Source organism: Vipera berus (assembly GCF_964194415.1).
Source record: "Vipera berus genome assembly, chromosome: 1".
NCBI lineage: Eukaryota > Metazoa > Chordata > Lepidosauria > Squamata > Viperidae > Vipera > Vipera berus.
In genome coordinates, this window is record NC_138202.1 from 297220850 (window position 1) to 297248634 (window position 27785).

At 40.6% G+C, this 27785-nt stretch overlaps 1 protein-coding gene across 5 annotated transcripts in view; it reads left to right on the top strand.

Annotated features, from left to right (window-relative positions):
* TMEM63B (transmembrane protein 63B) overlaps positions 1 to 24061 on the top strand; it is a 102629-nt gene extending 78568 nt beyond the window's left edge. For 2 of the 5 annotated variants that reach the window (XM_081342126.1, XM_081342125.1), the window contains 17 exons: positions 2553 to 2604; positions 2773 to 2881; positions 3267 to 3337; positions 3749 to 3829; positions 5761 to 5884; positions 6571 to 6704; positions 7531 to 7668; positions 7941 to 8094; positions 9969 to 10075; positions 10790 to 10876; positions 12657 to 12722; positions 13890 to 14052; positions 14209 to 14314; positions 15151 to 15318; positions 16807 to 16922; positions 18282 to 18365; positions 19831 to 22551. In XM_081342126.1, coding sequence (XP_081198252.1) covers positions 2553 to 2604; positions 2773 to 2881; positions 3267 to 3337; positions 3749 to 3829; positions 5761 to 5884; positions 6571 to 6704; positions 7531 to 7668; positions 7941 to 8094; positions 9969 to 10075; positions 10790 to 10876; positions 12657 to 12722; positions 13890 to 14052; positions 14209 to 14314; positions 15151 to 15318; positions 16807 to 16922; positions 18282 to 18365; positions 19831 to 19995 — 1925 coding nt within the window. In that variant the 3' untranslated portion in view covers positions 19996 to 22551. Of the gene's footprint in view, positions 1 to 2552; positions 2605 to 2772; positions 2882 to 3266; positions 3338 to 3748; positions 3830 to 5760; positions 5885 to 6570; positions 6705 to 7530; positions 7669 to 7940; positions 8095 to 9968; positions 10076 to 10789; positions 10877 to 12656; positions 12723 to 13889; positions 14053 to 14208; positions 14315 to 15150; positions 15319 to 16806; positions 16923 to 18281; positions 18366 to 19830; positions 22552 to 23838 lie in introns of those variants that run through there. The other 3 variants (XR_014028295.1, XR_014028296.1, XR_014028297.1) reach the window with 3 other exon arrangements.
* Positions 24062 to 27785: the final 3724 nt, after the last annotated feature.

Sequence of the window (27785 nt, forward strand, 5' to 3'; positions counted from 1 at the left end):
ATCTTATAGAAAATTATATTATCCTAGTTACAAATCACATCCTTCTATTTTATAATGGTCCTTTTATTTCTAACAATTGTCTATTCTTTTAATCATATTCAGACATCCATTAGATGGTATAATACCTCATCTAATTAGTCAGGACCTCTATTTTCTTCAGTCTTACTCTAGCTTTTTTACTTTGCCAAATAACTTTGCAAGTCAGTACATTGAGATCACCAAGTATTTCTTCCTCTGTTTCTGTATATATTATTTGAAATAAAAAAGACAATTTAATTACAGTATTTTTGTAAAAACACTTAATCCATTTATATTTGTTATGCAGCCTTCATTTTCTTTCTCCTTAAGTTTCTCTTTTAGTTTCTTGTTCCCCAGTTTTCAGCATTTTTCCTAACACAGCTTTGTCATCCATTCTGTCAGTTCTTCTTCCTTGTCCTCAAATATGATCTGAAGTCTTGAAAAGTAAAAGGTCATTTCTGGTGTTATATCTGGGTCTTCCAAATTTTTATTTATCTGCGCCTGTCTGTTGGTTTCTCAGTTGCTAGTTCATTCTTTATGGTCATTTTCTAAATGTTTTTTGTTGTAAGTTTAAGTTGGAGAGTTTCTCATTTATGTTATTTAAATTATTTTTAGTCTTCTCATAATTTAAAACAATTGTCTCTTGAATTTATTTCAACATGGGGAAAAATTCTTTCTGAAGTCCATTTACATTTTCTTGTTGATTATCCACTTTTCTTCCAAAGAGAAATAATCCAGAAGCAATTTTCCCACTGTTTTTTAATATTTCTTGATAATTCTTGAAACTAAAAGTCAGTCAATATTTGTAATCCAGGCTGGCCAATTTAGAATGGTTTATTGTCTCCTTCATACAGATAAAACAGCCCAAGGATTTATTTATTTTTCCCCCTTTTCCCAGCTGCAGTCTGCAAAAGTGAAAGTTTCCAGGAACAACAAAGAGCCTTATCTATGTCCGGGCTTCATGCCAAATTTTCTTTACACATAATAAATTGTAATGCCAAGGTTCACCACTAGGTGTTGTTAACATCCATCTTCCAGCTTTTAAATCCAAATCTATTTCACCAACTTTCCAAATATCTTTTTAAATATAAAGTCTTAAAAATACTTTTAGACCCCAAATTTGTCAAAGCTATGTCTGTATATTAAATCCAAATTAATCTTGTAGTTTTCTCTAATTTCCCCTCGAAGAAAGTTATTTGCTGCTTCTCTATTCCTGAGAAAAGGGGGTGGAAATTTTCCTTCTCTCTATCATCTGGGGAATTCTTTGCTTTGGGAGTTTTTTTTTCCAGGAAAAGATTTTAAAGTTATAAAGAGAGGATTGTTCTCACCCAGTTCCATCTGTGTTGTTCATAAGTTGCTAGTTAGTGCTTATCTTGGGTTGTCGGTGGCTTCTGGCTGGCCACATAAACGTGGCCGGTCTTTCATCCTCCAGTTTGAAGGGCTTCCTCTGCTCAAATGGAAGGGCTGCTGCCCCTCTGCAATCGATGAGGGTCCGCCTTCTTCATCGCCTCTCTGGGGTGACTTTACACCCTTTTTAGGGTCCCAAGCAAAGCAAAATCGGACATGGAAAATGGAGCCCCATTTTCCTGCGCCCATTACGCCACGACGTCTAACTCAGAAGTCTCCGACATGTGAGTTTTAAGGATCTCACATTAGGAGACTGTTACACAATATGGAAATCACTCTCCTGGGTAAACCAAAAAACAAACATGACTATACAACTATTTCTATGTTGTTGTAAGGACACATGAACAGAATCTTGCAAGTTTGAAAGTAGAAACTTCCTGCTGCCATTTTTAACTGTTTGATCATTTAGGGTGGTCATTTCTGAGTTTCTTCCTCTGAGCATTAAGCCATTGGGGGCTGCTCATTATCTAATAATTTCTTAGGTAGCATCTTTTCCTTTTGTCCATCAAGGTCATCCTTACATATCAATGGCACGGAAACCAAACTGTGTTGATGCTCTGCTTTCTGGAAGTACCTAGCTGAATGTGGAGGTCTTTTGTCTTCCTGTCCTTACTTTACAAGGGATGCTTAAATTGGATTGGATTGAGGACATGCTCCGGCATTATATTACCCCCCCCCCCAAAATTTTCCTACACACATACAGCTTACTTAGTGCTTAACTACTTAACTTATTTACTTAACTCTTAATGCTTTGCTTTCCTTCACTACTGAAAAAAGTATCTTTACGAAGGGCAATCTGGATTGGAGGAAGTGTTTTCTCAAAAATATTAGGAACTGTTTTTAATACTGAAGCAATTTATGGTATTCTGGACTTGAGTGAACAGGAGAGAATTTCCAGATTGGGAAGTGGCAGCTGGCACAGGCCTAACACTTTCTCGTAGCTGAAGAATCTGTAGACTTAAAGTAGATATCTGACATTTTGCATTATAATGAATTTTTTATTATAAATCATTTGGAGCCTCAAAGATAAAAGCAAACTAAATTTTAAAAAATTAAGTCAATAATCTCGTTCATTCCTCTCTCTCTCTCTCCTCTCTCCCTTCCACCCTGTTTTTTTTACTATCCAGAAAACAACCCCTACAGTTTTGGCAGAACAACTATTGCTAACCTGAATTCTGGGTGAGTAAGATCATTGAAGTGTTTCAAGAGATTCTGTGTGGTCAAGCAAATATTATTCATATCCTTTTAGGAAAAACTTCTCCGGAATTCATATGAGTTGGCCCTTAACCAAGTGAGCCGTCCTCTAGCAGTGGTTGAACTCCGCTCTCTTCTTTAATCTTATGGCAGGAATAACCTCTTATGGCTGCACACTTCTTTTGCCTTCTTGTATTTGCTGTTAACTGTGTACAGCATGCGTCGCCACACTTCAAAGATGCGCTACAAGGAGGATGACTTGGTAAGTCTAAGTGAGCCCTAGACCAGTTGTCAACCACCTACCACTCCATTGTAAAGTAAAAGCAGTTGGGAACAGGCCAGGTCAATGTTAGTTCTCCTTGAGGTTTCTCCTCCCCAAAGGCTTGAAGAGGTGGAGACAAAGTACCAAATACGCTTTAAAGTAGCTCCTCCTTAAAGGCAGTTTCTTGAAGGTTCTTCCAGCTAAAGCATTTCATGAATGGCTCATCAAGAGCCATTGTCCCATGACATATATCTGTCCCCCAATGGGGAAGATGTGGGACTTTCTTGAAGAACACTCCATAAAGATGTTCGTTAAATTTCCAGGAGTTGAGCTTGTTTGGGAAGAAATATTATTTTACTTATTTGTTGCCTCATACCTATTCCAGGTGAAACGGACTCTCTTCATAAATGGCATCTCAAAATATGCGGAACCTGAAAAGATCAAAAAGCATTTTGAGTAAGTCACTCATTCTTCATCCAGTCAAGGAGAAAAAGCTCTGCTATTTATTTATTTTTTTAACATAGCCAATTGTTTTTGGATTCTAGCTCTCAGGCTTCCTGACCACAAAACAGGATGGGGATATTGCAGCTTAATAACATTTAGAAGGTGGCATATTCCCCACTAAGACAATAAAGAGCTGGTTTAGATAAAAGTGATTTCTCTTCTACATAACAGAAATGAAGGATATGGTTAATCTTCTGTTCCATTTCCAAAAAGTTCCATTTCTTTCGGAAAGAAAACATTTCAAAGGTGCTGTTCCTTTTCAGGATTAAAAGCACAACTACAATCATCAGTCAGAATCTTTGAAGTTTTGCACTTTCTTCAGGAACCTAATAAGCCTGTCTGGGCATCTTTCTTGTTTCGTAGGGAGGCCTATGCAAATTGCACAGTGCTGGAAGCACGGCCCTGCTATGATGTAGCCCGGCTGATGTTCCTTGATGCAGAAAGGTACAGAACCTGGAGCTTTCTCAACAACTATGGTCAATTAACTGGTGACTGCAATGAGCCGTGTGATAAAAATTGAGCATAGCTGGGTCACGTATGTGAGCAGGATGTTTTCTGGGACTTTATGAGAAACATTAGGATTTATTTTGTTGTTTCAATTAAATTAACTCTATGGTGTTTGCTATAGTTTTAATGATTCTTAGCTCTAAGTGATGTAAAATTAAGCCACACATGTTGGATCATACCACAGTATTGTAGTCAGACGAGTTTCTGGTAATGGCACAATAAGGTGTGTATGTATCGGGGGTGGGGGGCAATTTCACATGACCCTCAGGGTTGCCTTATCACACCAGGAGAACAATTAAATTGCAATGGAGGGACATTCTGAGAGTCTCAATTTTGATGTATCTGGAAGGTGCCGTGTTGTGAAAGTCTTGGCTATTGTTGTCCAAGGTGACACCTGAAGTAAAAAGCATCATCCATTTTTGATATTCATAATAATGAATCCTGTAGCTAGGGTGGAGGTTAAGGGTGTTGGTTCTGGTGGACAACATTATGATATAAAGAGCAAAATACAGCTGGGTGAGTATTGGACAGCAAATAGAGCAGAGTTAGAGCATATGTTCAACCAGGGATTCCAGTATCTGGCTCTAACAGGCAGTGAGAATCATCCTGAGCAACAGAAGGAAAAGCCAAGGCAATGGTCAAATAAGAGAAATCTCAGGAATATAATGTCTCAGACTTGACCCTCTTTAGTTCTCTTTAGGTAAAGGCAAAGAGGGAGAGGCACATTCAGAGTTGCAAGATTCTGTTACTGTAACCCTACAATAAAAATATAGTATTCATGATTTTGGGATTCATGTCTGGTTTATCCCAATGGGCTGACAATGACATGTGAAGAACTCTTAATCAAAACCAAGTGATATTGAGAACTTTCTGTGAATGATGGACCCAGGTTTAGGGACTGTTGAGAACTTGGAAACAACAAAATGGAAGAGCGAATTTCATATATTCTCTGGAACAACGTTGTGCTTACTTAGCTTTCTAGATATAGTGAAGATTGTCAGCTACCCCTGGAAAGCAGAGTAACAGTAATCTGATGGTCTATAAAGGGTTAATAGGTTTTCCAGTCACTACAGAGATCCAGTAACAAAGGGGGATGTATTCTTTTATGAATTAGTTGGAGAAACTATAACAAAATAAAATTATATGTAACCAGTGAAAACTCAATAAAATTTAATCATAAGTCAAATCACTGACCATACCTTAAAACCAGGACAGTACAATAAAAAAGATTAAACCTAATCATAAGATGAGGGATTGGCCTACCTCCACCATATGTAGATACTCCTATTTTGAGTCACCCCAACACTCTAATCTAGTTCAAACATTGTTTTCTCAGTTGGGAGGTTGCTGTGGCATAAACCACTCCTTCCTCTGTTAAATGTCAGTTAATTCACGGAAGTAGGAAGGATTGTTTTCCTTCACATTCCATATTTTTATTTAGTTTTAGAAGTACCCAGGTATTGCTTCATAATAGTTGGATAAAGCTAACATTTAAAAATGAAATGAACTTGATCGTCCAATTCCAGTTCCCAGCACACACAAGTTCCTTATTGAACTGGTATGCCAGAAAATTGGCTGGTTTGCGCTATTGCATTCACTTGCTGTAAGTGCAGATTGGCAAAAGCTTTCTGATGCTCTGTTTCTACACTGAAGGGTGTATATTAAAGGAAGATGCTAAAGTGCAGGAATTTGTGTTGGCAAACTGGAGACAGGTGGGATCATTTTACTGCAACAGAAGTATGTGCAGACAAATGCCAATGAAATCTTGCTGTCTCACCACACTTAGCCTGTACATAGCTTACTTTGGATTGCAATGATCACTGCTACCTGTTCTGAGCTTCTGCTTTTCTTACAATCTTTTGTTTCAGAAAAAAGGCAGAACGTGGAAAAATCTACTTTACCAATTTGCAGACCAAGGAGAATACCCCCTCAATGATCAACCCAAAGCCCTGTGGCCATCTCTGCTGTTGTGTTATCAAAGGCTGTGAAGAGGTGCAAAGAAGGGCTGGTTAATAACAAGTGACTGGGGGATGGTGCTAGGAAATAGCATTAAAAAAAGAGAATCCAGAGAAGCTCCTTCTCCTGATCTGATGTCACTGTCTGACATTTATTACTTGTGCACCCAGGGAGAAGAACTTGAGATTGGTTACCAGAACTTACCAGCTCTATTTTTGCTAGGGCATCTTCTTGTTTTATTATATTACTGAGAAGCTCCTGGGGATAATATGTATCAGTTTCAGTTGCTGATTATTCAGTTTGTTTATTTATTTATTTATTTATTTATTTATTTATTTATTTAAATTCCATTTATATCCCGCCCTTCTCCGAAGACTCAGGGCGGCTTACAAACTTAGCAGTAGCCTTCATATTGTAGTTAATGACAGAGAGTTTGTATCTATCTTATTCAAAATGGTCCTTACCAAAATGGATCAGAATCTAATTATTCCATTTTTATTCCCACAACAGACCTAAGCTAATGGACAATGATTTGCCCTCTAACATACTTCTACTTAAATGGTTTGCATTTAATGGACTGTGAAATCAAAATATTAAGGTGATCAGTAATTCTCATTTCTTGGGCAGATCACTGAGTAAATGCAATATTGTTATGTGTTGGGCTAATGATGTAGGACACCCGCTTTGGGACTAAGTCTCTTGCTTTGTGGATATTTATGCAGGTGGAAGCCATTGAGTACTATACCAGCCTGGAGGAGAAGCTGAAAGAGGACTACAAGAAGGAAAAAGAAAAAGTCAATGAGAAGCCACTGGGCATGGCATTTGTGACTTTCCATAATGAGGCCATAACCGCTATGTAAGTCTATAGAGGTCAGGCTGGAGAAACTTTTGACTTGTAGAAAAGAAGGAGGGAAAACATCAAACTAGACAACCTAAGATCCTCAATATCTTAGTCCCTGAGATTCTCACAAATAAAGAGATGGTCAGCAGTGAGGTCAAATAGCTAGTCCACAATCTTGGGCTTTTTATACATTTATTTATGTTTGATTATTTTTATATTGTTATGTAGCTATGTTTATACCTCACCCGGAGTCGCATCTATTAAATAAATGAAATGACAAATCCCAAGTGCTGCTGCTTCTGAAAGAAGCATCAGAGAATCTGTCCAACACTCAGTGGAAAACCCGTCTTCAGTAGAAATATCTAGTTCCCCCTTAAAAGTATCGGTGCTACTTCATTCTGTAATAGATCATGTACATTAATTAGTCCGAGCACAACTGGACATAACTGCAATTTCAGGATTCCTCCATATTCTACAATTCAGTTTACACTGGTCTTTAAAACTGTTGCCAGTTTATTTCATTGACTTAAATCTTGAGTGGGAGGGAGAGAAGAAGGAAGGAAGGAAGGAAGGAAGGAAGGAAGGAAGGAAGGAAGGAAGGAAGGAAGGAAGGAAGGAAGGAAGGAAGGAAGGAAGGAAGGAAGGAAGGAAGCCTTTTTTTAACACACCTCCAGACTTCATGGTTTTCTGAAGTTCTCTCTTAAAATCATGGTTTTTTTTCTTTCTGTTCTAATTTCTAACAGAATAATTTAAATTGGTTGATAGCTATTGTCACATCACAAAAATGTATAAAAAGGCCTTTGATCACCTCCTTATCTATTCCCTGTCCACTTTCTTCCAGAATCCTTAAAGACTTCAATGCTTGCAAGTGCCAGGGCTGCAAGTGTCGTGGGGAGCCCAAGGCTTCTTCATGCAGTGAGTCTCTTCATGTTTCAAACTGGACAGTCTCTTATGCACCTGACCCTCAAAACATCTACTGGTAAGTTGGCCTAAAAAGGGGAACTCAATAAATCTTTGTGCTTCTGATAGGTATGTGAGAGTGCCAGTAAGAGGGATCCTTCTCCTGGAACTTTAGAAGGGGCTCGGCCTCATTGATAATATTGTCGGTGAACAGGCTAGCTTTTAAAACTGGAATTCAGCAATAAAGAGGATGGCCAGGATATCATCCTAAAATGCAGTCCCACCTTCCATAATTGGCATTGGATTCTTCCACACTTAAAAGAGGTTCTTTGTGTTGTCTCTCTCCTCCAGGGAGCATCTCTCAATACGTGGCTTCTTCTGGTGGATCCGCTGCCTGATCATCAATGTGGTGCTCTTCATCTTGCTGTTCTTTCTCACCACACCTGCCATTATCATCAGCACAATGGACAAGTTCAATGTCACTAAGCCTGTCGAATACCTGAATGTAAGATCTTGACCATATGAGGCTTACAATGAAGATCTTCCCTTGTCCTGTTAAGTTTATGGCAAAAACAGAATACCTGTTTCAGCATAGTTCAGGCAGGTGCGCGCGCGCACACACACACACACACACACACACACACATACAAAATCCCCAACCCTTTCTGTAGACTTGAGCCTGATCGTTCAGTATGTGGCTTTTGAAAGGAAAACAGAGGAAGAGCCTGCCAGAAGTCACTTTGTAATTGCAACCAGTGAAGTGGTAAGGATAAGTAAGGGAATCTGTATTGTTAGCAATGATAATCAGAGTTAAAGGATTGCAGTTGTTGTTCTTGGCTGATATGTTAGAGTTAGCTGATGGATCATAAATATAATTCTACTATTGGTTTTTAAATTGTTCTTGAACTCAGTTTGGTTTATTTATTTTCCAAATATCAATGAGAAATAGGCTCAAGCTGGTTTAGCAAGCACATTAGTGCTTAAAGCATATATGTACATTGATGCTTGAAGGTTAAAGGATACATGACAACATAGTTCCATTGGAATACACATACAGACACATACACACACACACACACACACAAACCTTTGTGGATTCTCTGGTACAGCCCTTCCTCACCTAATATATTTCAAATGTGCTGGGCTAAATTCCATAATCCCTAGCCAGTACTGACAAAGTCAGACTCATGTAAAGGGTATCTCTTTGGGGCAGCTGCATTAAGGGCATATCAGTGGATAACATTGTCTTTCAATCACTGGAATTTAAAAAATTCAAACTGGGCTTCAGAATTCTGCCAGGGCCTCTAGACCAGGGGTGTCAAACTCAATTTCATTGAGGGCCACATCAGCATTGCAGTTGCCCTCAGGGGACCGGGTGGGTATGGCCTGGGTGGGCGTGGCCTACTGGGTGGGCGTGGCTAGAGTGTGTATGGCCTACTGGGTGGGCGTGGCCAGCTCTACATCGTTCGCATCAAGGGTGCCTATGGGGGCCTGGGCAGGAGTGGGACAGATCTGAGGGTCTCTGGCAGGAGGAGGGTCTCTGGGCCAGGGCCAAGGCAGTGGGGGCCGTTCCCTCACTGTTTCCAGGATGGCTTCGCGGGCCGCATGAAACCACTTCGCGGGCCGGATCTGGCCCCCGGGCCTTGTGTTTGACATGTCTGCTCTAGACTGAATCTACTTTGCATTTATGGCCATTAAAATCACAAAATTGTAAAAGATCAAAACATTTAATTGGCTTGCAGAACAGATATATTGATTTTCTCCTTTTTTGGAAAAAAAATCATGTCTGAATTTAGATCTTCATCTGTTTGGTTCTATAGCTCTGAAGTGCAATTTATATAAGTAAGCATAGTTCAAATGTAGAGTGGTATCCTAAAATAGGAGATGCCCTCATATTTTTCCAATAGACAAATATAGGAATTGTTCTGATCCATACTAGCTTTGTACAAATAAGTGCATTCTATCCTTCCATTGTAACTTGGGAGAATAGGTGCTGTTGGAACCCATTCTGTGTCCTTGCACCTGATTTTAGAAGGCAAAGATACTATATTCCATCAGCAAATTTGAATACCTTGTGTGTAAGAAATAGAATATGGTTTCACTGTGCATACAGAAATCTTCATATTCATGTGTGGAATAAATTTGTCACCCAAATTTAGGGTTCTTAGATATTTTATGACTCAGGATTTCTGCTTGCATACTGTGAGAGGGGAGCTAAGACCTACAAAGCTATTATGTATCTCCTGATTTCTTCTTTTAAACTGGGACTATGTGGCTATGAATTGCACTGTGGAGAAACTCCATCTAGAAATGTAATATTCTATGTTCTTCTACAAGTTGCTTGGAACAGGTGAATTATTGTTTTATCTTTTTTGCCAGAACCCTATCATCACCCAGTTCTTCCCTACTCTATTACTGTGGTGCTTCTCTGCTTTGCTTCCTACAATTGTGTATTATTCAGCATTCTTTGAAGCTCATTGGACTAGGTAAGATGGAAAATAAAATTGAAGTTATTCAGAATTTAAGTCTTGCTTATATTTTTTTTCTTCCTTGCAACCACAGAATCATACCCTGAATTATTTTTTAATTATTTTTGTGGACTTACACATCATGTATCACCTCTGAAAATAAATTTAAGAGAGGCGGTCAACTCAGGTTTTACTATTGGGGTAAATAACAAGATAATCTTGTAATAAGGGTTCCTTCTGGACATATTTTGGAAAAAGAAAAAAATACAATTGATCTACATGTTGAAACATGGTTTGTTGCAATGCTGTGTTCAATCTATACCTGCAAACTCAAAATGGAGTATTAGATATGAAATAAATATATCCGATAATATGAAGTTTGGTTCACAAGAAGTCTTTTGTACATAAGTATATTCATCTCTCCATATCACTGTAAGATAACTTGAAACTCAGCTCTGTATCAATATTATTAGTCTTCCAGAAATATCTTTTCTTTAGGATTTACTTCTTAAGGATCTTGCTCTGTTACTTATCGTCATTATAATGCATACTTATGTGCTGCTGTTTCAGTGTTTTATTCTTTGTTTGTATTGTGCATTGCATAATGATGTAGAATAATTAGTAGTACATAAATAAATTTTGCATTTCACCACCATGTGGCTTTTATTTCTCAAAAGCTACTGGAAGTAACCATATGCCCTATAAATCTACTAATATTCTTTCTGCCACTAGGTCTGGAGAGAACAGGACAACTATGCACAAGTGTTACACTTTCCTCATCTTCATGGTCTTGTTGCTGCCATCACTGGGCCTGAGCAGGTAAATACTAGGATACTGAATAGCAAACAATATACTCAATTTTACCTATACTGCTGTTGTCCAGTTTTGTTTTGGGGTTTTTTTTGTGGTTTTTTTTTAAATCAAATTTCCCACATTGATCTGAAGAGGTAAAACTGAAAAAAGAGCCATGATGGCGCAATGGTTCGAATGCAGTATCGCAGGCTAATTCTGCCAACTTCCAGCAGTTCGATCTTAACCGGCTCAAGGTTAAGAAGATCCTTCTGAGGTTGATAAAATGAGGACCCAGATTGTTTGGGGCAATACTCTGACTCTATAAGCCTCCTAAAGAGTCCTGTAAAGCAATATGAAGCTTTATATGAGTCTAAGCACTATTGTTGTTGCTAAAAAAAAGTAACAGAAGATACTTTATAATGTTCTGTTTACCAATACATTTCCAGTGTTGCAGTGGTCAATGGTTCATTACTTTGCATCACATCAACTAATTATGTCAGCCTTCCCAGATAGACCAAAAAAAAACCAGAGGAGATGAGCTACTGTTACTTTATTGTAAGACTACATTAAGAGAATCTTGCTAATCTGAAGTACAAATTTCAAGCTTTACATAAGCCTGAGAAGTTCTGGAAGGTACCTTCTAAGTCTATTTCTCTGCCTGCTATGCAGCTGAGGGATGTAGCTCTATTATCTATTTGATTCCTCCCTAGGCATCATTTTTTGTCCCATTTCTCAATGTCTCCCTCACATACTATTATGGTCATTATCTCTAGATATAATTCCTCTCCTGTGATTAACATTTCTTGTTAATCTACCTGTGATAAATTCATTCCAATTCTTTATATGCTAATTTCCAGTACATTATTCCAAATGTGAAATGTCAGAAGTGCTTTTAAATCATCTGAGGCTAGTATAACTTGCCAACAATATGCTGACTCTGCAAACTGCTTATAGAGGGCTGTAAAGCACTATGAAGTGATATATAAGTCTAAATGCTATTGCTATTGCTAATAACCCCCTCACCCCACCCCACTCCAGCTAACCACATCTGAATTTCTATATTGGTGTTCTCATTAATAATCAGCATACACCAAGGAAACTTGTTTTGAATAACTTTTTCTGGACTATCCCAAATCCTTTCTCTGAGCAAGTGATATAGAAAAGAGCAAAACTAACCGACCCAAATCAACTTAAACATCAGGAGGAACTACTTTTTCCAAAGCTGACAATATTTTGGCTTATCAGGAAAGGCAGGCTGCTAAATGAAAAGCAGTCAAAATGTCTGATAATTTGCATAAAAGGATGGTAGCCGATTCCCTGCAATCTCACAGTGACACCCATTAAATGTGGGTGTAATTTTGATGATCCTGCTTTTACACTGGGTGGAGACCAACTATTTGAAGCATAACGAGAGTTAAGGAAGAAATACAGTGATTAGGTGGGTTTTAGCTCCGGAGTGTCCTAGACAAGATAATCCTCCTTCAAAGTGAGAGATGCCAGAGCTTTGACTAGTTTTCCTAGATGTTTTCCTAATTCACTGAACTGTAAGAAAGAGGAGGAGGTACAGCATGATCAGACTTGCAAAATTTTGTTACACCTATTTTTTTATTTTATTATTATTATTATTATTATTATTATTATTATTATTATTATTATTATTATTATTATTATTATTATTATTATTATTATTATTATTATTATTATTATGCCTTCCTGTGGAGTTAGTTTTCTGGTCTGATCCATATATAATGGTGCTGACAGTTGATAATTACATTGCACTCTTTTCTTTCTATATTTCTCTTCCTAGTTTGGATGTGTTTTTCCGCTGGCTCTTTGATAAAAAGTTCTTGGCTGAAGCTGCCGTAAGATTTGAGTAAGTCTTAAAACTGTTTTAAGAATACAATACAATAATAATAAGAATTGTAATATTTGCTCTTTTCACATCCTGCTTTCCTCAAGAAGCATCTTCCAGGACAGCCAGTTTATCTTAAGCCAGGGGTGTCAAACTCAATTTCATTGAGGGCCGCATCAGCATTGCGGTTGCCCTCAGGGGGCCGGGTGGGTATGGCCAGGGTAGGCGTGGCCTACTGGGTGGGCGTGGCTAGAGTGCATATGGCCTACTGGGTGGGCATGGCCAGCTGTACATCGTTCGCATCAAGGGTGCCTATGGGTGCCTGGGCAGGAGTGGGACAGATCTGAGGGTCTCTGGCAGAAGGAGGGTCTCTGGGCCAGAGCCAAGGCAGTGGGGGCCGTTCCCTCACTGTTTCCAGGATGGCTTCGCGGGCCACATGAAACCATTTCTCAGGCCGGATCTGGCCCCCGGGCCTTGTGTTTGACATGTCTGTCTTAAGCATTCAGACAAGGAGGAACAGTTGTTATGGAATTACCATGCACTCATTTTATGAGGTTTTATGTGACTTTCTCAGCTCCCTTCTCTAGAAGGAGTAACTTCTCTATTTTTACAGAGTACATCTTGTGTAGCACTTTTATTAATAGTGACCACCACGGAGAAAATACCTAATCAACTTCATCCTAGGTGGAACATACTAGGGCAGCCAAATCTCCCCAATATCTTATTACAAATCTCACTTTCTCTCTTTCTTTCTTTTTTAACTATCACATGCAACTCATACTTTTTTCATGATTTCAGTAGCTGTTTTTCCTTAAATTGTTGGAGGGTGTTTTCTGGGTATAAAACATCCATGGGAAGTTAAGATGGCTCTGTAAACAGAGGTGTTTCCACACACATTGAAGAACAAAACAAAATTACTGTATTCAAATACATGGCAACAAACATAATTCCAGGAGCTTTAGATGTAAATAGCTTTGTAGTAGCAAATTAGGTAATGGACAGCTACAAAACAACATAGCAAGATTTTAAATTTGCCAAGAGGTTCCCATGGTTTGTTATTCCCTTTGTTATTAAGGATGATTTTTTTTCAGTTTCCCAGGCTGGTTTACACTCATACAATTCTTGCTGATCTCCCTGATTTAATATAGCTTTTTCCAAGTCAGCCAAGTTGCCTCTCTGTTTTTCCAGATGCGTTTTCTTACCAGACAATGGGGCCTTTTTTGTGAACTATGTAATAGCTTCTGCATTCATCGGAAATGCCATGGATTTGCTGCGCATCCCTGGTTTGCTTATGTACATGATTCGGCTTTGTCTTGCCCGCTCAGCCGCTGAACGCAGGAATGTCAAAAGGGTAAGTAAGACAGGCAAGGAAGGGAAGAGCAATGCATGTTAGGCATCTAAAGGCTGAGGTAAGTGTAAAGCGGTTGTCACTGAAAACAACCAACAGAAAATCTTCACTGTTGTTGTTTTTTTCTTGTGCTGATAGGAATTCTATTTTCTTTTTTAGCATCAAGCTTATGAATTCCAGTTTGGAGCTGCTTATGCCTGGATGATGTGTGTCTTCACTGTGGTTATGACTTACAGCATCACGTGCCCCATCATTGTTCCCTTTGGTAGGTATTACCACATCCCCTTGGCTTTCTTGTAGCTAGTAGCATATTGACGAGTAGGTGTATGAATAGCCACATTCATCTTCATCATGGATCATTAATGAAATTTTGGATCTGGGTTATCTCTTCAGTTGCCTTCTCTGAGTAGAATTTGCTTATCTAGTAAGAACCAGTAGAGAGAGAGATTGCTGTGGGAGTTGATTCAATATCGCAGGGATGAGGCTTCTTAACTCTGTCTGGAGCAGAGTGTGCCAAGAAAACAGGGTGGATAGCCCATCCCTTCTTGTGACCTGCAAGATATTATGATATTATTTATTTATTTATTTATTTATTTTAATTCCATTTATATCCCGCCCTTCTCCGAAGACTCAGGGCGGCTTACAAGCTTAGCAGTAGCCTTCATTCTATGTATATGCCTGCTTATTAGGGCTTTCACACACACCCCAAGCGGCATTATTACAAAGTCAGCTTAATTGCCCCCAACAATCTGGGTCCTCATTTTACCTACCTCGGAAGGATGGAAGGCTGAGTCAACCTTGAGCCTGGTGGGATGCGAACCTGCACTAATTGCAGGCAGCTGGTATTATGGAACTTCAGGAGGGTCTCTGGGGATGGAGTGGTTGTAGAAGGGAAATCTGAGGAAGTGGCATCATAATAGTGTGTGATTGGGGAGGGGAGTTCGATGTTTTTAATCTAATTGTTATATTTATGCAATGATAATCGGTTTCACGTTGGTTTTAATCGGAGTGTAAATAAAATAAAGAAAATGCATTGATTTCTTCTACCTTCTAAAGAAAGGGAAGAATCTAGCTAATACATTATTTTCTCTCCTCTTTTAGGTCTGATGTATATGTTACTGAAGCACTTGGTGGACAGATACAACCTCTATTATGCTTACCTACCAGCCAAATTGGACAAGAAGATTCATTCAGGGGCTGTGAATCAGGTGGTGGCAGCACCCATTCTATGCCTCTTTTGGCTGCTTTTCTTCTCTACTGTGCGTACAGGTGAGACAAATTTACAGGGACTAGATTTTGTGGGGTTTAGGTTTTTATGTCCACCATGGTTTCTAACCCACATAGTACAAACAACATGGTGAGCAGCTATACCAGCAGTGTAACTAGAGCCACCTTCTGTTCTTCACAAAGCAATTGAAGGAGCAAATTGATTCCATTATTCTAGTGTCTTCTCTCACCTGGTGTCTTTTAAATGTCTTCGATCAACTTGCAGCAGTCAGCTTGGACTACAAGTTGTAATACAGGTATCCTTCGGAGGGTCAGAAATGACTGGGCTGAGAAAGGTAGTACTACATTTTGGAATTGAGACATCTAAAGAAACGAGGATGAGAAGAGGAATTATCTGAACTCAAATGTTACTGTAGCATGTTAGTGCAAATCACAGGCCCAATTGATTTATCCTCAGTCAAGCCAACATGGGAATTGGATTAGGGCAAATCTTCCCCAAAGAATTAGGGATCCATAAGATACCATATTTACCATTTGAGAAACAATTATTTTTATTTTCCCCATAGGTTCTATGTCTATGTCCCAGGTTACCTTCAGATGTTGTTAGGCCCCAATGGTGCTCAGAGTGTCTTCAGCCATGTCCTGGACTTTTCCTCTGTTATAGAATCTAATGTTTGAAATTTTGCAAAATAAAAGCAAAAGAGAAGATTCAACTGCAGCTATTGCTGATATCCCTTCATCCTTTTCTCTTGGAATGCTACCACCACTTTGTTCCAGTTATACTGAGCTTTAGGAGATGAAACAAAACAATTTATTTTATTTATTTATTTTTATTACATTTATATCCCGCCCTTCTCCGAAGACTCAGGGCGGCTTACAAGCTTAGCAGTAGCCTTCATTCTATGTATATGCCTGCTTGTTAGGGCTTTCACACACACCCCAAGCGGCATTATTACAAAGTCAGCTTAATTGCCCCCAACAATTATTTCTGCCCCTACAGTATCACTTCTGATAATATTAAAGGCCAACATAGAACATAGAATAACCGAATTGGAAGGCGACTTTGGAGGTCATCTAGTCTAATTCCCTGCGCAAGCAGGAGAGTCTAAACAATTTCAGACAAGTTGTTTCTCTGCTTGATTAGTTTCCATCCATTGGTTCTTGTCTTGCCTCCTGGTGCTTTGGTAAATAGTTTGCCCCTTTCATCTTTGTGACATCCCCACAGTTCCTGCATAGTTAATGGAGTCCTCTGGAGGTTTGCTGTAGAATTGCTATTAGACTTGGTGGATTACAAAAGATAATTTGGGGGAGGGGGGAGGGATTCTATTGCTTATTGAGCGGTAGGAGTTTATGAACAAGAGAAATAGAAATGCCTAACTGAAATGAAATGTACTTCCTGTAGCAGGGAACAGCAAATTTCCCCTAACGTCTAGGCCATACCTGCTGTGAGAGAGGGTTGAAGTAAAGTCATTAGAAGGGCAAATCAGATTTGTGTTGGGTAGCTTGACTGTCGTTATCTGCTTTCTATAGGATTCTTGGCTCTCACGTCCATGTTTACTTTCGTGGTTCTTGTCATCACTATTGTGATCTGCCTATGTCATGTCTGCTTTGGACACTTCAAATACCTCAGTGCTCACAATTATAAGGTAACACGTACTAAAATACGTTCAGGGGAGGGATTTGAAATGAAGGAAGATGTGTGAAATGCCTCAACTTTGCATGCAATTTTATTTTTTTTTTAATTGCATGTTTGTTTTTATGGTCCGTTTTGTTAGTCTCCCAGAATTATTTGCTTAAGATACAATTAAAGGAGAGAAGCATTTCTTGTACACCCTCCACCTTGTACTTTCACTGAAGTGCAGGGTGGGGGAGAAATGTAGGCTTGCAGTTTTCTGTTTTTGCCATCTTTAGGCCCAGCTGGAAAAATACTAGATGTCCTGTCCCTGCTGTTTGCACTTGCTAGAAAAAGAGAAAGACTTGCTGTTTCCACTGGGAAATTAAGAGTCTTTTCAAGTACAGCCTAAAAGGTGCACTTCTGAGGCTTCTTACTGGACAGGAAGGAAGAGCAGTGATGGGTTAGCCGTGCACGTGAAGATTGTACAATCCCTGTAGAGAATAATTTTGGCACATGAACCTCCTACATGGTTCTTTCATTATAGCAGCATGCAGGAAGAAACTAGAAAGAATGAATGCTAAATAGTCCAGACTAGAGGGCGGGAGGTAGAGTGGAAAGAGATTTTCCTATTTATTATATCAATTTATATAGCCATCCATCTTATTTATTTATTTATTCATTTTATTACATTTATATACCGCCCTTTCCCGGAGGACTCAGGGCGGTTTACAGGGTAATTAAAAACCAAAAATACAAAAGTTAAAAACCAAGTTTAAAAAAGATTAAATTTATCCCTGTATAAATAAAACCCCAATTAAAATAAATTAATCCTCAGCCTGGGCCAGAGAGCTCGAAGAGCCAGGTCTTCAGGTCCCGGCGGAATGAACGGAGGTCGGGGGCAGTCCTCAGCTCCACTGGCAGCTGGTTCCAAAGGGCAGGTGCCCCCACTGAGAAGGCCCTATCCCTGGGTGTTACCTGCCAGCAATCTCTTACCGGAGGCACCCTGAGAAGACCCTCCCTGTGGGAGCGCACTGGACGAAGGGAACTTGATGCCGGCAGCAGGTGTTCCCTCAGATATCCCGGACCCAAGCCATGTAGGGCTTTATAGGTCATCACCAGCACCTTGAATTTCACCCGGAGGGCAACCGGAAGCCAACCGGAAGCCAATCTTGCCCTCTGGACAATGAATATAGAATTAAAAAAGCAACATAGCAACAAGTGGGGGAAAAAAACCACTCACAATAATAGCGCAATCGTAAAATCCTGGCCCCTGAGGACACTCTCACCCAACTCTCATAAAGGCAGTCACATGTATCCAATCTGCAGACTACAGGCTTGAGGAATGAGAACTGGGGTTGCTGTTGTTTCATGGCACACTGTTGTCTTCCAGATTGACCACACAGAGGCAGATGCTGTGGATGGAAGAGAGAATGGGCGGCCTGCTGCCAGTCAACCTCCGGCCCCTAAATCAGCTGTGAGTCTCCAGCTCCTCCGCTTGCCCTCTGCCTCGCCAGATGTTCTGTGTCCTCTTATGTCTGACTTTGGGGAGGAGGGAGAGGCATTTACAGATTACCTTTCAGGTTGCCCCCTGGTTGGCTACACACAGGCAGCATCAAAGGAGCATGGGCAGGAAACAGGCTTTATTACTGGCCCTGTCTGAAATGATGGACCTGCAAACCTCAGTTTTTGCCCCCATCCCAGTGCTGTTTGTTCACTTTCGGGCCTTTGTCTCTCAGCCGGACAATGAAACTAGACTGGTCAGTGCCCCCCCTTCCTCTTTTGCTTTGTGGCTCTAACACATTTGGCATGTGCTCTTAAGTGCTGCAGAAAGAGCTGAGGCCATCATTTCCCAGGGCAAAGGGGTTTTAAGTGGAATGAGAATATGGATTCTTTACAGGCTTTGTGGTTTGCCCCTTCCCTGTGCCTCAGATGCCTGAATTATCTAGAACAAAAACCGTTCTGGAAATGTGAAGGGTTGCAGTCATGCCATGCATAGTATTATGTATGTACTCTAATGTGGCTCCCAGAAGCTTGGGAAAAATCTTCCAAATAATAGCCTTATTTTATAAAACTTGAAGTAGATTGGTTGGTTTGACTAAACATAGGGAAAATATGAGAGAGGAGATTACTGTAACTGTGACCATTTCCATCGTCATCCATTTTTCCATAGTATTTGTTTTGTAAAATCCTTTCAAATCTTCCATGCTGATCCAGAACCCCAGGTGCACGCTAGTAGATATACAGACCTTCTCTACTTGTCGGTTTCCCACTTCTAAAAGCAAAGGAAAAACAGCTTTTGCATCATCCTTTGTCTTGAAAAGTGTCCTGTTAGTCCTATTAATTCCCAGAGGACGAGGATGCTTCTCTCTCTTTGCTGTGGCCTGTTGAGAGTGAGAAGTATGAAGTTTCACTGACAAGGAACTAGGAGATGTTCCAGAAGCAGATCAAACCATGGCAAGTGAAGCAAGCTTTGAATGGCTGCCACAATATCAAAGTGTGGGGGATGTTCCTGCTTTTGATGAAGGTTCCTTCACAAAGATTTCTGAATGAGCAGAAATTACTTCCATAGGGAAATACTTCCTGTTTTGGTGGCTTTTTCATTGATTTGCTGGGGGGAAAAAAGGACCAAAAGCAAGTTGAGTTATGGTCATCTTTAAAGAAAAGTGAGGTCATCCTTAATGAGAAGTCAAGTGTGACATCTCAGGCACAATTGGAAACATCATCTAGTATTTATAACATAAGCTCTGGTGTCGTGTAGTCCTTCCTCCCCCCCTCCCCGCCCATGCTAAAATCATTATGTAGGGTTCTCTTTGATGCCAGCATGATTGCTCTCAAGCTTCCATCCGCATGGCACAGCCATCATAGTTTGCCTCCAGGTTTCCCATCCAGGCAGAAAGCTAACGGGTCCTTCCCTCTTCCCCTTTCTGTCCACTCCACAGAAATACATTGCCCAGGTGCTACAGGATTCTCCACCAGACGGTGACATGGCTGAGTCTGAAGAACAGGGCTCCCAGGACGAGGATCTCATCAACCCCAATGGCATTAATGACACAGATTTCCAATCGTGTGAGGACAGCCTGATAGAAAACGAAGTCCATCATTAGGGATTGTGGGAAAGCACGAGGGGGCAGGGGAGTCCTGAGAGTTGACATGGCTGCTGTGTGTTGTATGTATATGTATGAGTGAATGAGCAATAGAGGGAAAGTCCAAGCAAGGGGAAGAAGAGCAGCACATGCTCAGCACCAACCATCACCACCTCCCATTCACTTGGCTGTTGCATTATTGCTCATTCCAGGGTGGGGCGAAACCATTTGACCTCCATTCTCTGTCTTTCCTATCATCCCTCCTTCTCCCTCTCCCCCTTCTCCGCCTCCTCCTCATGCCCCACCCAGGGTAGGAGCAGAAAGTCTCTGATAAGTTACCTGCCATTCCCACTTTCTGAAGCCCTACAAGTCCAAGATGGAGTCAAAGGGATGACTTTGCTACTTCATGGTGTCAAGGAGAGGAACTGAAGCAAGGACATCAGAAGCCTGGGTGTTTCTAATGGCAAGAATCTATTCTGGCAGAGACTCCATCCTGCCCTGGACTGCTACCCTCCTCTAGAACTCTCTAGTCTCAGATACTAATAATGAATTAGGTTCCAATGAGGACTGAGCTTTAATCAAGGTACTGAATTTCTAAGCTAAGAATATGGGTGGCTTTGAACCTGGCAGGAACCAGTGGTTCCAGCCAAGCGGAGCTGTTTTTAATTGTGTATAAATTTCCTACTTGCTTGTGTATCAGCAAGCATCTTATCTCAGATGGCCAAGATGCAACCCTATGATAACCTTGGTCTTGGTCACTTGTTCACTCCAAGGCTGGCTTGTAAATAAGCTGTCAAGAGCAAGAGGGATTGAATGGAAGAGGCCATCTGCTGCCATGAACACTACCCAATGAAGGCCGCAATTGGAGAATGTTGTCTAACAGCAGGTATACATGAACAACTGCTAGTAACCCCTGTAGCTCCCGGGGGAAAGTGCCTGTTTCAGGGAGAGAAAAGGTACAAGGGATTTGCCAGGAGAGGGTTCAACAGGATAAGCAGCCCATCCAAGTACCTGTTCCCACATTGCTTCCACCCTGAATGTGTAACAAGGCACTGTGATTTATTTGGGTTCTGCAGCAACTTTGCACATTTGTTTTACCTTCAAAATTGACTAAAACCCTGCTCTCTTGTCCTAATTTCCCAGAAGGGAGAGGAAGAGAAGGGGTTGGTTTTCTAAATCTGCAACTGGAAAAGGTTTCCACTGAATCCCCAGGATTGTAAGGTTTCCCAGCTCATCCATTTGCACCTCGGACCCTTCTTGCATGAGGCTGCCTGTGTATTTCATAAGAGGCAGCTCGGCTGCTTTACCAATCCCACAGCCTTGCATGGAACTCTAAGGAGCCGCCTTACGACTCAAGGGTTGCCATCTCTTGACCTGCTTCCCAGGTGGGAATTCACCTGCTGGGCCTTTTCCTTCAAAAGTGGTCTTTCTGAGGGGCACTTTAAATAAATCTGTTCAGAGTAGAGATGAGGCAAAGGGAGATGAGAATTTCCGCATAGAGACCCTGCTTTTTCAGATGGATTTTATGGGGAGGCAAAGAAGCTGTCGTTTTCCCCCTTTCACCTCTGGACTGCCTGTTGGATAAGGAAAAACAACAACAACAACAATTCTCTTGAGCTAAATCCCTTTTCGGAAGGAAACCTAGACAGAAGGATGTACTTTGCTGCTAAGCGGTCTTAATGTTTTGCCTTCTCTCCTCTGCACAACTCTGCCCTTTGCCTGCCGGAATCAGTACTTGAGAAACGCTGCCAGTGTTGCCTAGAGGCAGAGGCCCTGTCCATTTTTTCAATGGAAGTGGGTGTAAATTAATTCTCTTTGTACTTTCAGCCCGAAGGGCCTGAAGATTTTTAGGGAGGTGAGATAGCCAGGTGGAAACAAGAGTATGGAGACTTGCCACTTGGTAAATCAGGGTACTCAAGCACAAGTACTGAAGATTAGGCTTAGTCAAAACTGCGTAAGTTGCTGACGATCAAGAATCCAACGAAGAAGCCCCTTGAGTGGGAGAAAGAGCTGGACTTTCCATTTCCCTTGAAGGAGGAGAGATGAAGGTTTGAGGAACCCTTTTCACCCCTTGGAAGGTGGACCATAGCTTGTGGTGAAGTTTCTTTTCTGGAGCTATGCTAGATGGTGATAGGGAGGAGTAGAGGAGCGTGAGCGCCTCTCCTTCTTCCGATGCTGTCATAGCCACTTTGTGCAACAGCCACTCTGCTGCTGAAATTGCACATGGAATTTTATTTTAAGCGTTTGTTCCCGGATGTTTCTTCAGTGCTGTCTAGAAATAGTATGTGGTCCATGCCAGAGTTTCCTGTCCTGGTCCCTTGGCACCATATTCCAAGAAGGCTGTATCTGCATCAGCCCCACAGCTTCTATTTGGGTATATGGAGATAGATCCGACATCTGTGCATATACAGCTGCAGTGTGAGACTGGCTTCTGCTAGTGGGGATTGGGTGCAGATCATTGGTGTCCCCCTCCTGCAGGGAGCTCTGTTCTAACTGGCACTTTGTCTGTGTAGAGATGTGTATAAATACCCTGTACATATTTGTGTAAAAAAGGAGAAAAAAGAGGAACTTATCATATTTCCACTGTGTGTGTGTGTGTATGTATATATATACATATGCTATCTAAAAGTGGGTCGGAGGGAAGACACAAGATTGACCCGTTTGAAAAACAGCAGGCAACAACAAGGTTAGGATGTATGGGGATTGTGTATTTTATTTATATGTTGCCCATCTCACTCTGTAAAGTGACTCTGGATGGCATTTTAATGAGGGAGAAGCACTTTTATGTGAGAAGACCATTGGGAATTGCATTTCCCTCCATACTGCCACCATAACACTGATTCAACATTGAGAAGGAGAAGAATCTCACTATGAGGTGAGATCATCAAGCTCTCTAGTGCTATACTACACATTTCTTGAATGGTGTTTTTTTTTGCAAACGTTTTCATACAATTGGAAAGAGAAGATGTGGCTAGCAGTGCATTTCCTAGAGAAAAAGAATGCTAGTATCATTCTCATAAATGAAATGTACTCAAACTAAACCACGTCTTATATTTTGCCTCTGTAGACAACATATCCTGATACAACTTTTCTGCCATTTAAAATACAAAGAAAAAAAAGGGGAAATCCTTGACAAAAATGCTCCTTTTCATAGCGTGATGGGAGTGATGGGCATGAAAGCAAAACTATTTGCTAATGCAAAGTAAATATAGAATGTTTTTCCAAGCATGGCTTTGAGGTTCTATGTGCTTTCTCTAAAATGTTCACCATCAAGCCTATAGTAATGTTTTGGTGAAAAGAAAGGCATCTGTCCATTTCCCCAAACGTTTGCCCTTCCTACAGTAGCTGAAAGCTAATGTAGATCTCTTATTACTTGACAACTATGTAAATCCCAGCTTGGGACAAAACCAATACAGGCAAAATAGCCTCTTGACTTGAGAAAGTATGATTAAGGGAGCCAAGTCCTTTAATGGGCTAAAAGGCTCTGGACCTCTGCCAGCTACTGTACGAACACAACACTCTCTTGATGCTTTACCACTGCTGACTCTTTGCTGCCTAATCATGCTGCCAACTGGATCTGAATGAGATGGCAGTGAAATGAATTCATCTTTACTGGAAGCAAAATCGCCGAAAAAGAGGTTCTCAGGATGAAAAGACAGCTGCACTGGACAGGTGGGAGATTGCATGCAGCTCTATTCTAAGGTAAACGCAAAGCAAGACTAAGAAGCAAAAATAACACAGGTTTATGGCTAGAGAAAATCATTCCAATTTTCCCATATAAACTCAGATGCAAAGAAAGGGTTTTTTTAATTCTTTGCAACAAAGACAGGCACTGAAGAATTGCTCCCCCTTTTTATCCCGAAGTTCCAAGATTTTCTCTCCGTGTATTCTGACTTGCAAAAGAGGCCATCAAGGAGAGCTGCCCCCATCTTTTGTTGCTGAAGCCCTGATGAAAACCAAAGTTGGAGCAAGTGATAATCTACCCATTATAGCATTTGAGGCATTCTCACCTCTTCACAATCCTTATGCTCTTGTGAGTATAAATAAATAAATGCATTTGTTACGAGTCTTCAAGCTCTGCATATATTCATGGCATGCAAATCAGTTGTATTATTTGCCTTTATTTATCTTAACCATTGAGTAGATTATATAGCCCACAATGGTCATCATGCTGAAGTCCACCACTTTGCAGCCTTCCTCTGTTCTAACCCTGCCAATTGCCTCCATTAACATAATACAGTCCTATACATCTACTGATTTTCTATTGAGTAATCAATTCAGTTAGACTCACTTGCAGATAAATCACTGTAGAAAATAAAAGTTTAAAACTAATCAGCCTGTGTCAGGAGTAAGCTAATAGAGAATTACAGGCTATATATTCCCATTACAACTTTAAGAATTCTTTTTAACAATGAGATTTTCACTTCTAGGGATTCTGAAGAATTGAATAAATTCTCTGTTCAATATGATGATAGACACCAATTTAGATGACTTTAAAAACAAATACATGTAACATTATTAGGCTTACACTAGCTATTAGTTGGTGAGGGAAGAAAAAGATCCCAAATCAAACTTCATTTCTGGAGAAAACATGAACCTGGAATTCTTTACTACACTCCCATGCAAGTGTTAACCTGATCCAATGCTGCTTAGCATGTTTTGAGATCAATCAGAATTGGCTTAGTGTTGTCAGCAAAATGGGTTAATGGTTCTGCTCTCCCCAAGAGACAAGCAGCATATTTTAAATACCAGATATAGAGAGCACAGAGGAAATCAGCTGTTGCCCTGTATTCATGGTGGTGAGCTTGCTACCTATGTATGGTATAAGGGGATACAAAAAGCCAGAATTAGAGGTACCATATCTGGACTGCTAGACTCGGGACAACCATTAATGCTGCCAATATTTTAAGTTTTCTCCCTCTCTTTGCTCCCATCTAGTGGTCATCTGGATTTTTTTTAGCCCAGACATAATACCCCTAATTTAAATGGGACATAGCCCCCTGCCCTGCGCTTATATTTTTAGCAGATGTTTTTGGAGATTATTCAGAAAGTTGAGCAATACTAAATACAAACGTGTCATAATACAATTTGTTTGCCTGCATACCTCTTATAAATGCTAATGCTGGCATGGAGTTCTGATATGTGCTTTCAAGGTCCCAATTTAAACTACATCCCAACTACATGAAATCTGCCCTTTACAGGCGTGTTCTGTGTATCTTGAGTTGATGATGCAATTGTGGGTAGCCAGAGGCCCGTTCTTGCCGACAGAGGAAGCCCGAGAGCTACAAGCTGATGTGGGTTAGGGTTATACGGCGGAGGTTTAGAGCCAGTTTGTTCTTTATTGGAGCTTGCTGAGTGGCTCAAAGGAGGCTTCGTTCTTCTTCCATCGCCGTCTGAGGCGACAATAACGTAGCGGGCAATTTCCAAGAGAAGAGCTAGAATTTGCCTGAAACTTAAGATTTCTTTCCCCATGAAGCGCTTCATAGTCCTGAAAGGGACCAGGCCCCATCGCAGTGCCGACGTTATTAGAAGAAACAAAAAGCACAAATCTGGTCCCGGAACTCCAGCTTTGCCCGCCCCGTTGCCCTCCCCGGTTTCTCTGGGTGTGTCAGCAGCCCGCCGGACTGCCGCAGTCAACATAGCTGAAGCCTGACTCAAAGCCGGGCCGAGATTCCCGAGAAGGCCGCTGGGTTCCTCCCTCGCAGAGGAGACTCTTAAAGGCGCCGGGAATTTCCTCCCATTCGGGGGCTGCGTTTGGATGGAGGGCCCCGCGGCCGCCTTCTCCTTGGCCCCGCTGAGCGTCCGGGAAACCGCCATATGCGGAGAGGCGAATCTCGTGCGCACAAGTTTTGCTTTGCTGAGTTTAAATCCATTCTAGCCACATTAATAGTGTTCCAAGACTCTGCGATACGAACCACCGTCAACCTAACAGCTGAGTGTTAATAATGGTTAATGACGGGACGTTAACGAGTTAATTATCACAACTCATTATGTCATTATATTATCCCGCTGTCCTTCTAATGAACACCAAATATTGTCTACTCTGCTCCCCCCCAGCAACAAGACATTCTCAAATCTTAAAAAAGCAAAAACTCTGAGATACAGCTACAACGCTAGCACTAAAAAAAAGGCTGTAATTGTGATACCATGAGAAAATAACTTCATATTTTGGTGGTGACTAAAACTTAAAAAGAAAAAAATGGGAAAAACTAGTTAAAGAAAAAGATGTATATACTAGCTATGTAATGTCAACATAGAATTGATGTTTCACATATCCTTAAGTCTATTAAATCTAGATCATATTGACAAATATTGCTTCTTCATACATTAGGATATAAAGATTTTCAAAGGTAGGTGACAGATTCATGAGGTATCAGTCTAACCACTTTCTGTTCACACAAAATTATTCTCATTATTCTGTTAAGAAACAATCTATTCATACAGCATATTCACATGTGAAGTAATGATGACTTGTTTCTTGATCCAGAATTAAGGACTAATGTAGAACATGAAATCCAGTTGGGCAGATCTGCAACCACCTCCCTTCATCCAGCCAGATCTCAGGGATACATGCCAAATCTGTCAACTCATCCATAATTAAATCATAAACAAGATTAATGTTGTTAAATCATGGTGTTTCTATAGTCTCCTTATCACATGTATATGGGTGGTGTTTTGTGATACTATCAGCGGTTCTAGCTTGATTAAAAGCAGTTGGATTTTGAAGCGCACAGTTCTGAAAATAAGAGACTGCCATGTCTGATTTGCTAATTTTGCAATTTATGTACTTATATTTTAAGGGCTTATATTTCAAGGGCTTAAGCTTTAGGCTATCTTAAACAAATAGGGAGGTAGAGTTTCCAAGCCAATCTCACTCAGCTACATTCCTTGGGGTTTATTTTCCTAATCATGTAACTAAGCAGCTCTTCTCATCACCCTTGGATATGTAAAATGACTGTCCACAGACAAGCCATCTCTCCAAGCACTAGCTTTCCACGACTGATAAAGCAGACTTCCTTTATTTTTTTTTTCCAATCCACTGAAGATACACATATAGACATTTGGTACATGCAATAGCTACAACACATATTTTGCAAATTCTCCTGAGGTGAGAACAATAGAAAAGCAAGGGGACTAGTGTAGTCATCCCCAAAACAAGATAAAAGGTAGTCTCCTTTGAACCAAGCTAAGCTGGTGACTTTATGGACATATCTATCGGTCTTTCTTGGCCTTAGTACAGAAGTAAATGTACCACTTCTACATTAATAATAATAATAATAAGTAAGTTGGAAGGGACCTTGGAGGTCATCTAGTCCAACCCCCTGCTCAGGCAGGAAACCCTATACCATTTCAGGCAAATGGCTGTCCAGTCTCTTCTTAAAAACTTCCAGTGTTGGAGCATTCACCACTTCTGGAGGCAGGTTGTTCCACTGGTTAATTGTTCTAACTGTCAGAAAATTTCTCCTTAGTTCTAGGTTGCTTCTCTCCTTGACTAGTTTCCATCTGTTGCTTCTTGTCCTGCTTTCAGGTGCTTTGGAGAATAGCTTGACTCCCTCTTCTTTGTGGCAGCCCCTGAGATATTGGAACACTGCTATCATGTCACCCCTCACCCTTCTCTTTGTTAAACTACACATACCCAATTCCAGCAACTGTTCCCTATATGTTTTAGCCTCCAGCCCCCTAATCATCTTTGTTGCTCTTCTCTGTACCCTTTCTAGAGTCTCGACATCTTTTTTACATCGTGGGACATCTTTTTTACATTCTTCTAGGTTTCTTTTTAACCACCCAATCTATGACATAGCGCTAGCATT